This window comes from Lithobates pipiens, unplaced genomic scaffold (assembly GCF_037356315.1).
Source record: "Lithobates pipiens isolate NorthernLeopardFrog02 unplaced genomic scaffold, aLitPip1_a1.2 Scaffold_13, whole genome shotgun sequence".
NCBI lineage: Eukaryota > Metazoa > Chordata > Amphibia > Anura > Ranidae > Lithobates > Lithobates pipiens.
In genome coordinates this window covers 450,037,765-450,056,569 of record NW_027507718.1, presented here as the reverse complement: position 1 = coordinate 450,056,569, position 18,805 = coordinate 450,037,765, and the positions used below count along the sequence as shown (strand labels likewise).

At 42.7% G+C, this 18,805-nt stretch overlaps 1 protein-coding gene across 1 annotated transcript in view; it reads right to left on the bottom strand.

The window, feature by feature from the left end:
• Nucleotides 1–18,805, bottom strand: part of FBXL5 (F-box and leucine rich repeat protein 5) — an 82,700-nt gene that overhangs the window by 27,057 nt on the left and 36,838 nt on the right. The window contains exons 3-8 of the mRNA XM_077477756.1: nt 15,856–15,951; nt 14,554–14,740; nt 12,849–13,031; nt 6,188–6,313; nt 3,909–4,063; nt 3,744–3,826 (exon numbers count right to left, since the gene is read on the bottom strand). Coding sequence (XP_077333882.1) covers nt 3,744–3,826; nt 3,909–4,063; nt 6,188–6,313; nt 12,849–13,031; nt 14,554–14,740; nt 15,856–15,951 — 830 coding nt within the window. The remainder of the gene's footprint in view (nt 1–3,743; nt 3,827–3,908; nt 4,064–6,187; nt 6,314–12,848; nt 13,032–14,553; nt 14,741–15,855; nt 15,952–18,805) is intronic.

Sequence of the window (18,805 nt, the reverse complement as noted above, 5' to 3'; positions counted from 1 at the left end):
AGGAGATATTTGCCTGAAGACAGGCACCGCTGTCTACGGCGCATGCGCCGTAGACAGCGGCGCGCAGGCGCACTGAGCGCGGCATTTCCAACAATGGATCTGCCGCGCGTGTCGGCTCCCGTGCGCATGCGCGGGAGTGACGTCATTGCGGCTCCCCCGAATGACAGCGGCGGAGCTGCGAGACGCCACCAGCAAGATGGATGCGGCGGACTACAGGGGACAGCGGCGACTTCGCTGGCTCCTGTGTCAGGTAAGTGACACATAATGGGCTACTATGCGATGCATAGTAGTCCATTATGCTTTGCCTTTGCAGGGAATGAAAGAGGAAGTAAACTCATCAGGGTTTACTTCCTCTTTAAGGCTCCATGCACACTGGAGCTCAAACTGCAGTTTGGGCATTTTTTTTTTTTTTTATAAAAGCCCATAAACGCCACTCCATGTTAGCCTATGTGTCCATGCACATGGAGGTTTTTTAGCTTTAATGAGCAGTGGAGTTTATGGGCTTTGTTCTGAACGCCAGAAATTTGCGTTCAAAGTGCCTTTTTTCACCACCAAAAAAATGCCAAACGCCAATACTCTCTCATAAACACGCATTAATTAGCATTCGCCATTTTATTTTTTCAATGCATTGTGGGAGTTTGGAATGCATTGTGTGATTTTTGGAGTGTCCTCCGTGTATTTTTTATTAAAAACGCCCATAAACACTAAAAAAAAAAGTTCAAACACTAGTGCAAAACGCTGTTAAAAGCAAATTTTTCAACCAGCGGTTTCTGCCAGAAATCTGGCATCCAGAATAAGCTTTTTTGAGCTTCGGTGTGCATGGAGCCTAAAGACTAGCCTCGTTTTGAGATTTTGGTGTTTATATGTTTAAAACAGTTTTTTTTGCTACAAAATTACTTAGAACCCCCAAACATTATGGCCCCTTTTACACATGCGGACGATATGTCCGTATTTCATCCATCCGTTTGCGGATGAAATATGGACATACATTCATCCCTATGGGATAGCGGGTGTCTGCGGATGAACATCCGCAAACCCCCGATTTCGTCCGCCTCCGCTACTGTCCGATTCTGCAGACGGAGGAAAATCCTATTTTTCTAACCGTCTGCAGAGCGGATCGGATGAACACGGACAGACGGTCCGTGCTCGTCCGATCCCCATAGAGGAGAGCGGAGAGCTGACAGGGCGGTCCCTGCACAGTGTGCGGAGACCGCCCTGTCCGCCGCCGGCTCAGCGGGGACAACGGAGCGATCCCCGCTGAGCGAGCGGATCATCACGGGGCGGATCATTACTGATCCGCCCCGTGTGAAAGGGGTCTATAATTGTTTTTTTTTTTCTAACACCCTAGAGAATAAACTGGCGGTCATTGCAATACTTTTTTTCACACTGTATTTGCGCAGCAGTCTTACAAGCACGCTTTTTTGGGGAAAAAAATTTATTTATTTTTTTATTAAAAAAAATTAAGACGACAACAGTAAAGTTAGCCCAAATTTTTTTTAAATTGATACCCAACATGTCACACTTCAAAATTGCACCCGCTTGTGGAATGGCGTCAAACTTTTACCCTTAAAAGTCTCCATAGGCAACGTTTAAAAAAAAATTCTACATGTTGCATGTTTTGAGTTACAGAGGAGGTCTAGGGCTAAAATTATTGCTCTCATTAACGATCGCAGTGATACCTCACATGCGTGGTTTGACCACAGTTTTCACATGTGGGTGCTACGCCCGTATGCGTTCGCTTCTGTGCGTGAGCTTGTCGGGATGGGGTGCTTTAAAACTTATTTTTCCCTTATTTTACTTAATTGTAATAATTTTTTCACCGTTAAATAAAAAATTTAGTCACTTTTATTCCTATTACAAGGAATGTAAACATCCCATGGTGGTGTCTGCAGCGGATTCGCTGCGAGATCAGCGTTATCGGCGGCGGGAGAGGGCCCACCCCTCCTGCCAAGGGAGCGGGAGAGCGGCGGGAGGGGGCGTTCTCTCCCGATGCTGATAAACGCTGATCTCGCGGCGAATCCGCCGTAGAGACCATCATTATCATAAACACGACCGGCTCCTGAAAAAATGGATATCTAGGTTGTGGCAGCAGCTGCCGTTACAGAGATATCCATCTTCAAACTGCTGACATATATGTACAGGAGGCGGTCGGCAAGTGGTTAACCATGCTCCCAGATGATGGGTAGACTTTAGTGCTAAAGCCCCACAAAACCAGATCTGGTAAAATGTTGCAGGTGTTTGGTCCTTTAGGGGAAAGGTCAACCGAGTGTTCCACAATGGTAATGCAAGGAAAAGGGAAAAGGTCCAGCACCAGAAGCAAAGTCCTGAGAAGAAACAGTTGTGTCTGGATGATACTAACGATTCTGAGTGGGAAAACATCAGAGCTGGTCCTAGTCCACCATCTAAGGTTAGGAATACAAATATTCCTTCAGGGGCCCTACTTGTCCCAAGGGCAGGAAGTTTTCCTCAGGGAGAGGACTTAGCTGGTCCCCGACTTCTATGCCTGAGGGGTGTCTTGGAGTCAAGCCCTTATAGTTGTGATTATCTGCAACTGAGCTGCAGATATTTGTTTTTATACTCTAAAGGGCTAATTTGATGTTTTTAACACCTTAATGAAGGTGATACAAAAAGCATGCTGCTACCAAATATCTTGACAGCAGGAGGTGGTAGCTGGTATCAGGTTACCCATCTATGACAAGGCACTCTGCCTTGCATATTATTAAAGTCCTCTCTGAAAAACCATGCTTTACTTATAAAAAATAAGTAAAGCATGGTTTTTCAGAGAGGACTTTAATAATATGCAAGGCAGAGTGCCTTGTCATAGATGGGTAACCTGATACCAGCTACCACCTCCTGCTGTCAAGATATTTGGTAGCAGCATGCTTTTTGTATCACCTTCATTAAGGTGTTAAAAACATCAAATTAGCCCTTTAGAGTATAAAAACAAATATCTGCAGCTCAGTTGCAGATAATTCCTTCTTTTCTTTGAATAAAAACGTTGATTTGATATTGAGGTGGTTATCCCATTAAATCGAAACAATCAGCCAACGAATTCATTATGAAAATAATCCTTATTTGCAGCACCAAGGACATTCACAGTAATCCTGCTGACAAAATGGTTTTAAAAAGATGTATGAACTTCGTAAAAAAAAAAAAAAAAAAAAAAAAAAATCAGCATTTATACTCACCTAGGTGTACACAGCATCGATCTGATGCAGCATTTACCCCCCACTAGCTTTGCAGTGAGAACTAAACAAACACCGCTGATCGCTCTCCCTGAGCCGAGAGCTGGGACTGTAAGTCTCCGGCTATCTGCTCTGCCCCTCCAGCGTTCACTGGAGTGCCGGGCTGGCTGTCTAGGCTGCTGGGTGGAGCCTGAACTGACTCATTGATGTTAGCCGACAGTGGGCTGAAACCGGTCACAGGAGTGCAACACTAACTACGCTCCTGTGATCCATAGGTGAAGTATACCCAATAGCTTTGGCTATACATTTTTACTATCTATAGGTAAATTTAGAGAGAGTGTGTGCAACAAATATATCACAATATAATTTTATACATGTACACACACTCGAACACATCTCTTTATACTGGCTTCAAACTTTATGGATATACAAAAAAAAAAAAAAAGGTTTCTCTCAAAGATTAGGAGAAAGAATATACAAGGTAAATGGTGGGGGTAAAGGACAGCTGCTCAGCTAAAACCTACTTATAGCACAAAGTAAAAAGAATGCAATGCATACCCATCAAATGCCGAATCAGAAATGTCTGTCTGAGTAAGATCCAGATGTTCCAAGTTGGGACAAAACTCAAGCATCTGACGTATCTATATAAAGTGACAAATTCTGTTACTAACATCTCTGTATCATATTTTATATTGGACTGGCAATGAGGAATATAGTGCTCACCATTTTGCTGCTAGCTGCTGAACTGTAGGCAAGAACAAGTGTTTTCACTGAGTGTCCAACATAGGGAAGAACATTATGAATGATGCCATACAGGAATTCTTTTTCTTGCTGAGCCACACAGATAGAGGAAGAATAACCATCATCTTCTGTCTCCTCTAGAATACAAAAAAGAAGAAATTGAGGTCTACCAAGATTCATACAATACGTCATTATGCATCGTTGGCTGTTCCTCCTCAAACAGACCTCATGTAACACTATGCCTGTCATTTAGGCCGCTCAGCCTGGTGTCTGCTCACTTTAGGTACAACATGATGACATCACTCAAGGATCTTTTGAGAAAGTCATGTGTATGACAAAACCCATCAGTGCACGGCCAGTGACATCACGCTGTACCAGAAGTGAGCATGCACCAGGCCGAGCAGTGCTACTTGCAAGTGTTCAGTCCTTAGGGCACTTTCACACTGAGGCGGTGGGGGCGTCGGCAGTAAAGCGCCATTATTTTTAGCAGCACTTTACCGTCATTTTAGTGGCACTTTTTGGCCACTAGTGGGTTGCTTTTAACCCCTACTAGCGCCCGATGAAGGGTGTTAATAGTGTGCGTGTAGCACCACTGCCCATTGATTTTAATGGGCAGGGGTGCTTTAGGAGCGGTGTATACACCGCTCCTAAAGCTCCCCAAAGATGCTGCTTGCATGACTTTTTTTTTCTTTTTTTTTTCTTTTTTTTTAAACGTCCCACAAGCGCACCGCTGCAGTGTGAAAGCACTCAGGCTTTCACACTGGAGAGGCGGGTGCTATTTTTAGCGCCAAGACGCCTGTAAAGCGTTTCAGTGTGAAAGTAGCCTTAAGCGCTTCCTGACAGGCTCCTGTATATAGCAGAATGGCTCTCGTGCGCGAATATATATACATACACACACATACATACACACACTTTAATATATTTATTTTGATACGAGTGACCAGTGAGCGAGATCGCTGCCGGCCACCCACGATCACGAGAGCAGGAATGGGTGGCTGGCAGCAATCAGGGGTCTATGTGTGTATTCCCTGTATATTTTTGCACTAAATCTGGTGGAACTGAGTGTGAATAATGTTGGAGCAATCACCCATTTCAAGGGTGACAAGTGCCTAAAGTATACATCAAAAGGAGAAAGAAGAAACCTGAGGTCATACATATTATATTGAAGGGAAAGGTGCACAATTGACCTATTGATATTTATGGGTCAAATACAGGAGGTGAGCGGTGTGTAAGCACAGAGGCTGAAGCACAAGAGTACTATTTGAAGCATATGAGAACTTTCAATCAACTAAGAGCGCTGGAGTTGGACTTATTTATAAACTTGCACCATTAAAGTCCTTATTGACATCAAATTTACATTGGCTGATTATTAACGCGGAGTTCCACTCAAAAGGGGAACTTCCGTTTATCAGTCTCAACCCGCCTCCAGTGCCACGTTTGGCACCTTTATGTGGGAGGGGGGCGGGTACCTGTTTTTGACAGGTATCGTTCCCTGCGGCCCCGTCTCCCAGAGGTTCAGCCCCTCCTCCATCCACACCAAGCAGAAAGCACAGCGCGCTTCGCTCATGCACAGTAAGGAACCGGCTGTGAAGCCAAAAGGCTTCACTGCCAGGTTCCCTTACTAGGTGGCGGGCTGAAACCAACAGCACAGGCTCCCTGGACAGGCAAATGCCCATGTATTAAAAAGTCAGCAGCTGCAGTATATGTAGCAACTCAAATTAAATTTTTCTTCAGATAAGCAGATTTACATAATGAAAACCCCAGTGCCCTACAATGACTGACTATACCAGCCACAGAACGGAAACATGTTAAATAAAATCATTTTAAGACTTGTTTAAAATATTTTGAAAGTTGTAGCACCGCAGCAGGGGAAAAAAAAATAAAAAATAAATAAAAACAAACACACACACACACACACACACACACTATAAAATGTATGCATGTATAGCCCTGCTGGGGTACTACAACCTTTTTTCAAAATATTTTAAACTAGTCTTAAATAAAAATTTAATGATTTTATTTAACATGTCTCCTTTCTGTGGCCGGTAGTCTGTCATTGTAGGGTACTGGAGTTGGCAATTTCCTAAATTTGCGTATGCATTCTGTTGGATGAGACCCAAGTCTATTGTTTTCAGATAAGCAACTCTAAATAGCAAAGCCACTGAATAACCAGGATTAATAGCATTTTTAGGAGATAAGAAACAGTTTCTAAAAATTTATTTATTAAAAGTAATTGTTCACTGAACACCATAAAATCATACCAGACTCATCAATATCTGCATCTTCATCCCACTCTTGATAGGCCCGACTTTCATCCTTCCTTCTGCAAATCCATTCCTCATTCGGTTCTGTGTCAAGGTCTGTAGCCGCTCCATTGTACCAATATCCTAAAGATACACATTTATAAACCTGGTCTTGTTTGTCAAAGATTGAGGGAGAACTGCACTGTCCCATATAGCAACCAGCTAAAATGTTTCATTCTTTAAACAGTAGTCCCACGTTTGTTTAGGAAAAAAATATCCCCTCTGGGTGATCTATGTACATTGCAAGGATTTTAAACTTTGTTGTAGATTTCTATCTTTTGTTACTCTGAAGAAATGGATGTTTGGTTATGTCATGTGACTCTGAATGGGAAGAACCTTCAGTATAAATCAGCTGTTGCACTTGGGTGTTCTAATAAAGAAAACTGCAGTATCCGAATCCTCTAAGTGATTAACTCTCTGGAGTTTCTCACCAAAAATTCAATTTTTGTTGCAAAGTATGACTAAAACAACTTGTATCTTAGTGCAGACTTCTGGGAAAAACAGCAAGCCATTCTCACAAGCAGAAAATTACGTTTCTGGAGGTGTACAGAACACCTCCAAGTTACCATAGTGCGTTGAATTTTACAGAAAATTACAGTTCTGCAGATTGGAAGGTAATTTTTATTAACATTCATTTACAATATAGCTTTGGTAGCAACTGGATCTAAGAACATTTTTTTTATTTGTCATTTTATTCCCACAAAAATGGAGTTACCCATTAACTGTCCACTGAAGGTTCATTTCTGATTGGCTTGGCTGCTCTATAATACATAACATAACTAATAATACATTTTGTATACAGTGTTAGCCAAATTATACAGGAAATAGCACTATATTCTGTAAACAAAAATTCACAGATTAAAAAAAAAAAAAAAAAAAAGTTACTTACTGAAAACAATAAAAAGCATGACCAAGCAAAAAGTCTGTGGTAATAGCAGCAGAAAATTTATAACAGTTTTAAGTTGAAATAAGTATTGTGTAGCACTTTAACTACTTCGATAGAGGGCACTTACTGTGCCTTGCGAAAGTATTCGGCCCCCTTGAACTTTTCAACCTTTTGCCACATTTCAGGCTTCAAACATAAAGATATAAAATTTAAATTTTTTGTGAAGAATCACCAACAAGTGGGACACAATTGTGAAGTGGAACGAAATCTATTGGATCATTGAAACTTTTTTAGCAAAATTATTCGGCCCCTTTACTTTCAGTGCAGGAAACTCACTCCAGAAGTTCAGCGAGGATCTCTGAATGATCCAATGTTGTCCTAAATGACTGATGGTGATAAATAGAATCCACCTGTGTGTAATCAAGTCTCTGTATAAATGCACCTGCTCTATGATAGTCTCAGGGTTCTGTTGAAAGCGCAGAGAGCATCATGAAGACCAAGGAAAACACCAGGCAGGTCCGTAATACTGTTGTGGAAAAGTTTAAAGCCGGACTTGGATACAAAAAGATTTCCCAAGCTTTAAACATTCCAAGGAGCACTGTGCAAGCGATAATTTTGAAATGGAAGGAGTATCAGACCACTGCAAATCTACCAAGACCTGGCCGTCCCTCTAAACTTTCAGCTCAGACAAGGAGAAGACTGATCAGAGATGCAGCCAAGAAGCCCATGATCACTCTGGATGAACTGCAGAGAACTACAGCTGAGGTGGGAGAGTCTGTCCATAGGACAACAATCAGTCGTACACTGCACAAATCTGGCCTTTATGGAAGTGGCAAGAAGAAAGCCATTTCTCAAAGATATCCATAAAAAGTCTCGTCTAAAGTTTGCCACAAGCCACCTGGGAGACACACCAAACATGTGGAAGAAGGTGCTCTGGTCAGAGAAAACCAAAATTGAACTTTTTGCCCACAATGCAAAACGATATGTTTGGCGTAAAAGCAGCACAGCTCATCACCCTCAACACACCATCCCCACTGTCAAACATGGTGGTGGCAGCATCATGGTTTGGGCCTGCTTTTCTTCAGCAGGGACAGGGAAGATGGTTAAAATTGAGGGGAAGATGGATGCAGCCAAATACAGGACCAATCTGGATGAAAACCTGTTGGGAGTCTGCAAAAGACCTGAAACTGGGACGGAGATTTATCTTCCAACAAGACAATGATCCCAAACATACAGCAAAATCTACAAAGGAATGGTTCACAAATAAACGTATCCAGGTGTTAGAATGGCCAAGTCAAAGTCCAGACCTGAATCCAATCGAGAATCTGTGGAAAGAGCTGAAAACTGCTGTTCACAAACGCTCTCCGTCCAACCTCACTGAGCTCGAGCTGTTTTGCAAGGAAGAATGAGCAAGAATTTCAGTCTCTCGATGTGCAAAACTGATAGAGACATACCCCAAGTGACTTGCAGCTGTAATCGCAGCAAAAGGTGGCTCTACAAAGTATTAATGCAAGGGGGCTGAATAATTTTGCACGCCCCACTTTTCATTTTTTTTATTAGTTAAAAAAGTTTCAAAAATCCAATAGATTTCGTTCCACTTCACAATTGTGTCCCACTTGTTGGTGATTCTTCACAAAAAATACAAATTTTATATCTTTATGTTTGAAGCCTGAAATGTGGCAAAAGGTTGAAAAGTTCAAGGGGGCCGAATACTTTCGCAAGGCACTGTACATGCCCAGGCCATTTTTCAGCACAGTCACATTTTGAATGACAATTGCGTGGCCATGCTACACTGTAACCATGTGAAATTTTTTATCATTTTCTTCACACAAACAGAGCTTTCTTTTGGTGGTATTTAATCACTTATGGGTTAAATACCCATATGTGATGAAAATTTTGAAGAAAATAAAAAAGTTTTACTTTCTGTCAAAATTTTACAACTTGTAAAATGTTGTAATCAAATTATTTTTCTCCTTCACTGATGGGCAGCAGTGATTGACATTGATAGGCAGCATTGATAGCCAGCACTGACTGGCATCACTAATGGGTACCGTTTGCTGCCACTGGTAGGCGCTTTATTGTAATCAGGACACCGATTACATGCCTAGATGCCACTGATCGGCTCTCCTCACACTCTGTCAAGTGTGAGGCGATGAGAGCCGATTACCAGCATCTCTGCGTTTACCGGCTTACACAGAGATGGGTGTTGCACCTTGTTCTAGCAACAATCGGGGGCGCGCAAGAGCAGCCGTTCTGGGCGCCGTCATATGACATCCACCCAGAATAACCGCACCGCCCCACCATCATTTGAGGGTGGGCAGGCGACAAATGGTTCAAGTGTTACTAAACCAACAGTAAAAATCAGTCTGTATATGCAGCATAGCATGCTTGTTATACTCACTGTGGAACTTTAGGGGTTAATCCTCGGCATTGTGAAAAAGGCTGTTTTATCCTGTATGCATAGATTCTCCCCCTCCTAAAATGTCTACCTAGGAAACAGGCAAGGTAGCCAACCTCAACCTGCACGTGCTCAGTTGTGTCTTATGCTGGAAAAAACAGTTGTTACTTGTTCTCAGAGCTAGCCAGGTCCCATGATATTGGCATTACACATGTGGGCATGTATACAGGCTGCAGTGAGAAAATCTCCACCTCCTGAACTCTCAGCTCTGAAGAAACTGTGCAGTTTATGATATAACCGTGGTATACAGATCATCCAAAAAGGTATATAGTGGCAATATTTTAATGTAAAAAAAGATTTCTAAGCTGTGGGCACTTAGGGGGGGGGTCTGGGGCGAATGGAGGAGGGGTTTGGGCGGATGAATTATTTTCATATTAATGGGTTTAATAACACTTTAAAGTAGATTTCTAGCTAAAGCCTAACATCAAGAAAGCAACGGTTCCTTTAAAAAAAAAAAAAAAATTTCCACACACACACACACACACACACACACACACACACACACACACACACACACACACACACACACACACACACACACACACACACACACACACACACACACACACACACACACACACACACACGTTTGATTACTTACTAGCAAAAGATAGTTTGATCCTAGGTGATAGGGGGGAAAAAAATTATATAAACTGTGTACATACAGTTGTGCTCATAAGTTTACATACCCTGGCAGAATTTATGATTTTGTGGCCATTTTTCAGACAATATGAAAGATAACATAAAAAAATAAAAAATAAATAAAAACCGCTTTCACTCATGGTTAGTGTTTGACTGAAGCCAGTTAACTATTTTTAAATCACAATGGCAACAGAAACTACCCAAATGACCCTGATCAAAAGTTTACATACCCCAGTTCTTAATACCATGTATTGCCCCCTTTAACATCAATGGCAGCTTGAAGTCTTTTGTGGTATTTGTAGATGGGGCTCTTTATCTTCTCAGATGGTAAAGCTGCCCATTCCTCTTAGCAAGAAGCCTCCAGTTTCTGGAAATTCTTGGGCTGTCTTACATGAACTGCACCTTTGAGATCTCCCCAGAGTGGCTAAATGATATTGAGGTCAGGAGACTGAGATGGCCACTCCAGAACCTTCACTTTATTCTGCTGTAGCCAATGTCAGGTTGACTTGGCCTTGTGTTTTGGATCATTGTCATGTTGGAATGTCCAAGTATGTCCCATGCACAGCTTCCTGGCTGATGAATGCAAATGTTCCTCCAGTATTTGATAACAGGCTGCATTCATCTTGCCATCAATTATAACCAAATTTCCTGTACCTTTGTAGCTCACACACAAAACATCAGCAATCCACCTCCATGTCTCACAGTAGGAATAGTGTACCTTTCATCATAGGCCTTGTTGACTCCTCCAAATTTTTTATGGTTGTGGCCACTTTGTGCCAGAAGGTTTGAGGCTGGTCTCTGTGCGATTTGGCGCATTTTAAGCGGGATACTTTGTGGCATTTGTGTAGTAATGGCTTTCTTCTGGCGACTCGACCATGCAGACTATCTTTCTTCAAGTGCCTCCTTATTATGCATCTTGAAACAGCCACACCACATGTTTTCAGAGAGTCCTGTATTTCACCTGAAGTGATTTGTGGGGTTTTCTTTGCATCCTGAACAATTTTCCTGGTAGTTTTTGGAACTTTAGTTGGTCTACCTGACATTGGTTTGGTTTCAACAGCGCGCCTCATTTTCCATTTCTTGATTAGAGTTTGAGCACTGACGATTGTCACTCTCAATTCCTTTGATATCTTTTTATATCCCTTTCCTGTTTTATACAGTTCAACTACCTTTTTCCGCAGATCCTTTGACAATTTTATTTTGCTTTCCCCACGACTCAGAAACCAGAAATATCAGTGCAGCACTGGATGAAAGATGCTATATATATATATATATATATATATATATATATATATATATATATATATATATATATATATATATATATATATATATATATATATATATATATATTATATACACACACACACACACACAGTAATTACAAGCAAACAGATCACAGGGCAGGATGGTTACCTTTAATAGCCATTCAAACCACTTTGTGTCAACTTGAGTGCATGTTATCAGGCCAAAGTCACCAGTGTATGTAAACTGTTGATCAGGGTCATTTGGGTAGTTTATGTTGTGATTATGCTTTAAAAAGAGTAAACACAGTTGATAATAAATGGCTTCTGCCAAACACGAGTGAAAAAAGTTTGTGTTATCACTCATTCTCTGAAAAATGGCCAAGAAATCAAATTTGGCCAGGGTATGTAAACTTATGAGCACAACTGTATATCCTCACGTGTCATTTGTATATAAACCTAACACCTCCAGTGCACATGCGCAAGAGTGACGTCAAGCGACCCCGGCCAGTCACAGAGCCGGAGTTTGCAGCCCCTGGAAGAGGAGCGAAGATGGAACGCTCCCTGCTAGTGGGGACAACGGTGACATTGCGGGCTTCGGTTTCAGGTAAGTGACACATAATGGGCTACTATGCAATGCACAGTAGCCCATTATGCTTTACATTTGCAGGGAAAGAGAAAGTAAAACCCACCAGTGTTTACTTCCTCTTTAATGTTAGCCTGGTAATAACACTACAATGTTGCAGAAGGGTCCAAACAGGTCCTTACAGGTATCAAACCACAAGCTACCTTTAAAAGAAGAACTCTGGGATAGGTAAACAAAACATTAAATTTAATTTTATTACCTCATCTCTGTAATTCAAAGGATAACAGCATCTGCTCTGTCAAGTAGGAGGTGTAACAGCAGGGATGTCATATCCTCTCCTCAGTGAAAAGGAAACTACAGTTCCCATCAACCACAGGGAATTGTAGTGAATGTGGGCACACTGGGCAGGTATGCTAGGCCTGCACATGTTGAATGTGCCTGAGGGTCCTGGTCTGCCCACCACAGCAAGTGGGGCAGCATTTCATCACAGCATCCTACAGAAGGGATGTGCCAAGACAAGTGGCTGGGGCAATAGGAGGCATAGCAACCACTGGTCTTACAAACAGGAAACCAAAGTGCGTTAATGTTTTGATTTGAAAATGAATAGGCTATTTCAGATCAAGTACTGAGAGAACCAGAAGATGGATGACATTCAGCGAAGGTAGGAAATCAGTAACAAAAGACATGTAAATAAGTTCTGCTTTAAAAGTGTAGTTGTCTGAAATTGCACTGGACCTACGCTACAGGATTAGCTTAGACAATTTTATTTTATGTTTGAAAAACAAACCGAACGGATAACTCACCTCTGGCCCACAGGACTGGGTAAAGATGCTTCCAAAGTGATCCAGTTTTTGCCAGCTGCGCCCATTTGCTGTTTACTTGACTGCAGCGACACAGCTCCTGTGGATTAAGGTAACTGAATATGTTCAGCATTACCTCTGGAGGAAGATGGGAAATAGATACAGTGCTCGGCTTAGCTGTGATTTCTGTGGAGAAGTGAGGGGGGGGGGGGGGGAGAAAAAAAACACAACACACTTCAGAACATAGAAGGAAAAAAACATACGTACTGAAAGTTTAATAAACTCCATCTCACTGATAAATCTGATATGCAGGCTTTAAAGACTTACAAAACTAGATTTTTATAGAACTTAAGCAGAAAGGTTCACCTGCTGACATGGGGGCTCTTTTTTTTTTTTGCAGAGGAATCTATTGTGACAGGTCCTCGTTATGGAGAGATGCGAGGTCAATAAGACCCCGCATCTCTCCTCCACGCTGGAAAGCATTAGACCATGAAAAAAAAAAAAAAAATTCACCGATATGCTGACAGCCATGATCGCGGCTTTGTTTACTTCCAGGAACCCGGGCATGACGTCACAATGTCGCGCCCGGGCCTCCGACAGTCAGAGAGATGACTGGTGACCATCTGGACCATCTCTATCCTCGTCATCCGGCGCCGGCCGATTCTCCCATGCCATCAGGTGCCCAGAGAAGCACCAGATGGTGGCGGGTGGGGGGGGAGAGAGACACGTCCCCTCCCATCGCCTATAAGAACGATCAAGTGGCGGAACTGCAGCTATGATCATTCTTAGCGTGCACAGAATCGCCGGCTGGAAAGAATGATATTTGAATGATGCCTGTAGCTACAGATATCCCCTCACAAACTCAAGGACATCGTATAATGCCCTAAGGTATTGAAGTGGTTAAAAGGAGAAGTCCAGCCTGAGCTCATTCAGCTGGGCTCCTCCTATGGGTCACAGGAGTGCCATTCGTTTTGCACTCCTGTTCCCTGTTTTCAGCAGACAAGCGGTCTGAATGCCACTCTCTGCTGACGTTACTAGGATCAGTCCAGGCACCACGTCATCCCGACTCTGGAAGTCTGGATCTACCAGATGCCTGGAGTCTCAGCCTCTCAACGAGCCGCTGAGACGGCCGATCCCCGCCCCTCCACAGCTCAGTGCTTCAATAAGTGCTTCAATAAGCGCGGAGGAGCCAAGGAGAGCTGCTGATTGACAGGCAGCAGCTCTCCGCCCGGGGAGGTGAGAGAACCGAGCCACCGGCGGTGTTCAGCATCTCGGTTCCCAGTGAAGAGGTGGCGGGGGATCGATCCTGCATCCACCTAGGTAAGTAGGATTAGGGGCCAAAAAAAAAAAATCCCATACTTCTCTATTTAAAAAGGCAGCTCTAGGACTATAGACAGCCCAATAGCAATAACCAAAATGTCACTGATTACAATTGGACAGGAGGGATGCTCCAACTGCATGTACAACCATTTAAATTCAAGATCATACATTCCATTTATGAACAATCAATTTTAAATACTTAACATTGCAAACCTCAATTCTTCGGAAACATGTTGCAATTCAAAAATCTCAGTTGCCGTAATTTATGCATTTCACAGTTGTATGCAGATCAGGAAACCCAGCTAATACAGATTCAGGATTTATCACAAGTATCTGATTTTAATTGCTGGGCTTGTCAATCTGCTCATCTAGGTAGGTAACATCTTACCCTCCTCTGCTTTCTCATCCACTGAATACTTGAGCACTTTCTGCAGCTCTTCAGCCTCATTCCAAAGGCTGAGACCTCTGAGGAGCTCTGATGGATCTTTCTGAGAGCAATGTTGGGCAATCACCATCTTTTTAATGTCCTTCAGTTCATCATAGGTAAAATATTCCATCAACATTGGCTGAAATACCTGAGAAAATTACATCTCAATTAAACGTCTAGACATTAAGAAATGTTTATATAGCAAAAAATAATTTTTTTATTAAACATAAAGACATACCATTCTTAAAAGTGTCACTACATAAGCATACCGCCTACTGCAGGAGGATCCATGACCATTTAATTAAAGTGGGTGTATCAATTCCCTACAACTTGTGATTTGGCCAGACTTACAAAGTATCTTTCCCCTGATCCCAATCAATTAGCTACTCTGAATCTACTACTCTGCCTTAGGCCGCGTACACACGGGCGGACTATCCGTCCAACTAAGTCCGTCAGACAATCCGACAGACAGTCCGTCCTACTTTTGAATGAACGGACTTGACCACACACGATGAACAGACAGTCCGCTGAAAGCTTGTGCGATGACATGTACAGCACGTACGATGGGACTAGAAATACGACGTCCAATACACTGCAATGCAACCTTCGGCCGTGTAAATCCTTTCTGAGCATGCGCCATACTTAGTCCGTCGAACTAGCCTACTCACGAGCGGACTGTCCGCTGAAACCAAGTTTGGACGGACAATATTACGGAAATTCCGAAAGACTTAGTCCGCCAGACTGTCCGCTGAAAAAGTCCGCTGAAGCCCACACACGAGCGGATTGTCCGACCAAGTCCGTCAGACAGTCCGCCCGTGTGTATGCGGCCTTAGAGTTTACGCATCTGTGCTGAAGAGTGTCTGCAAAGTAAAGAGTTTTGACCGTTCTTACAAGCACTGGTCACACTAATAATCACTAGGGCTGAACTAACATGTTTAGGATCTTCCATTAAACCAGCACATTACAAGACTAGGGGAAAAAATAGACTCGAGTTCTTTGTCTGCTGGTGCAGCAGGAAATTAGAAGCAGCGCCATATATACACCAGCAGGAATCTTAAACAATAATGCTATAAAATCATTTAGCCAAAGCTACACAAGAAAAAAATAAATAAAAATAAGTTGATAACTGTGCGCTGCAAATTTTTGATCAATATTCATTTGATTAATTGAAGGAATGTCAGGGCAAAGCAAATAAGTAAAAGCATAAAGAGGAACTCTTGGTAGATTAGGAAAGCCAAGCAGATAATGGAACATTCCACCCACCTCCTCTTCTTCCTTCATATGCGGAATGAAGTCACTGGTAAAAGCCTCTAGCCTCTCCTTCAGTTGCTGGGCATAGTTCAGCTGTTCATATTCATCCTGAGAAAGAACCATAATGTTTAAGGTGTGCCATTTTATATGAAGCTTAAAACTGGTAAACCAAGCCTTTAATCCACTAGGCTAGCAAAATAGGACTGAGAAGGGAGAACTGTACGCAATTAGCTTCCTAAAGAATTCATAAAAGCGTCGTGAAAAGATTTTTCACATGAGCAATGTCACAACTTCCTATATCTCAGAGTTCCTTAACCACTTCAATACCAGGCACTTAGATACCTCCCCGCCCAAGGCAATTTTCAGCTTTCAGTGCTGTAGCAATTTGAATAACAATTGCGGTCATACAACACTGTACCCAAACATTTTTTTTTTATCATTTTGTTCCCACAAATAAAGCTTTCCTTTGGTGGTATTTGATCACCTCCTGCGATTTTTATTTTTTGTGCAACAAATAAAAATACCGACCATTTTCGAGGGAAAAAAAAAGTCTTGGTTTCTGTTCAAATTTTTTGTAAATAAGTACATTTTCTTCTTCAACAACGGGCACTGATAAGGCTGCACTGGTGGGCACTGATAAGGTGGCACCAATGAGGTGGCATTGGTATGCAGCACTGATGGGTACTTATGGGTGGCACAGGCACTGATACGTGGCACTCATGGACACTGATGGGTGGCATTGCTGGGCAACATTGATGTTGAACGTCCCAACGATTTTCGGCCAGTTAATGGGCACAAAAATCGATAAAGGAACAGTCTAAATGACCAAATTTCGGCCAATTTTTAGTATAGTGCATGGCCAGCATAAATCGAGTACAAAAAATTGGATTTTTAAAAGCTTACCTGTAAAATCTTTTTTTTCAAGTACATCACGGGACACAGAGCCACAGTATTTACTGATGGGTTATATGGGCACCTCCTAGACAGTAAATTTAGCTCCCTATATAACCCCTTCCCTTACTGGGAGTACCTCAGTTTTGAAGCAAAGCAATAAAAGGTGTATTAGAAGAGGGGAGGGACCTCTGTGTCCCGCGATGTACTCAAAGTATTTTACAGGCAAGCTGTTATAAAAATCCTATTTTATTTTTCGTACATCACGGGACACAAAGCCACAGTATTTATTGTGTGGGATGTCCCAGAGCAATGCTATCTGAGGGGAGGGAGACAAACAAAAAGTAGGGTGCAATCACACCTGAGGACCTTATAATGTGCTGCCTGCAGCACAGTACGCCCCAAAGGTAATATCCTCATGCCCTCCCACGTCCACCTGATAGAATCTGGTGAATGTATGGACTGAAGACCAAGTTGCAGCGTTGCACATCTGAGCCATGGAGACCTGGTGATGCACTGCCCATGAAGCCCCAACAGCCCTTGTGAAGTGCGCTTTAATTTGAAAAGGTGGAACTTTCCTCTTCAAACCATAAGCTTGATTACTTTGTCAAATCCACTTAGCAATAGTAGATTTCAACGCTGCCTGTCCTTTTTTTAGGACCTTCAACAAACAAAACATCAGTTTTCCAAATCTGAGCAGTCGCCCCCAAATAGGTTTTAACCGCTCTCACTACATCCAGAGAATGTAGTGACTTTTCTTCCATAGAACAGGGTTCTGGAAAAAATGAAGGCAGAATATCCTGGTTTAGACGAAAACCTGAAACCCCCTTCGGTAGAAAGCAATACTACTTTATCCTTGTGAATAATTAAATAAGTCTCTTAACAAGAAAGACACTAATTCTGATACCCTTCTTGCAGAAGAAATGGCTACCAGAAAAATTAGCTTCCTTGTCAAAAAGGACCAAGGGAATATGTTGTATCGGCTCAAAAGGCTGTTTTCTGTAATACTGACAGAACTAAATCCTAGTCACAAGGGTTCAGGGGTGCTCTAACCAGTGGATCAAGCTGCTTTCCCCACGTATAAAGCGCCGGACCAAAGAATGCAAAGCAAGCGGGCATTGAAACACTACCGATAAGGCCAAGACCTGGCCATTGATGGTGCTTAGGGCCAGCTTCTTTTCTACCCCCATTTGCAGAGAGACAAGGATTCTCCCTCTGACATACTTTCTGGGATGCCAACCCCTGGATTCACACCAGGAAACATATGCCTTCCAGACTCTATAATAGTTTACTCTGGAAGCTGGCTAACTTGCTTTAATCAAGGTAGATATTACCCATCCTGAAAGCCCGCGATTCTTCAGAATGTGGGTTTTAATAGCCAAACCGTTAAATTTAGCATTTGTAAGGTAGGATGGAACACTGGTCCCTGCGATAGTCGGTCTGGACGTGGTGGTAGGGTTCATGGGAGCCCTACCACCATCTTTACTATTTGTGCATACCAAGATCTTCTGGGCCATGCTGGGGGCCACCAGAAGTACCGACTTATTTTCCTGCTTGATCCTGCAAAAAAGTCATGGTAGCAGCAGAATAGGAGGGAACGCGTAAATCAGTGAGAGATGATCCCATGGGGTCACCAACGCATCTGTTCCGCATGCGAGTGGATCCCTTGTTCTTGACACAAAGTTGTCAATCTTGTTGTGGAACCTGGATGCAAACAGATCTACGTCCGGAATCCCCCATTTTTGGCATATTGACAGGAAGATGTCAGGGTGAAGAGACCATTCCCCTGGGAACAACTGCTGGCAACTTAATTAGTCCACCTGCCAGTTCTCTACCCCTGGAATGAAGATTGCCAATATGCACAGCACATGCTTTTCTGCCCAGGTTAGAATCTGGTGTACTTCTCCCTGGGCTGCACGACTCCTGGGGCTCCCTTGGTGATAGATATAGGCCACTGCTGTGGCATTGCTGGATTGGATCCTGACAGGACAACCCTGCAACCTGAATGTCCAGGCCTTTAGGGCTAGGTACGCTGCCCAAATCTCTAGAAGGTTGATGGGTAAGGTCCTCT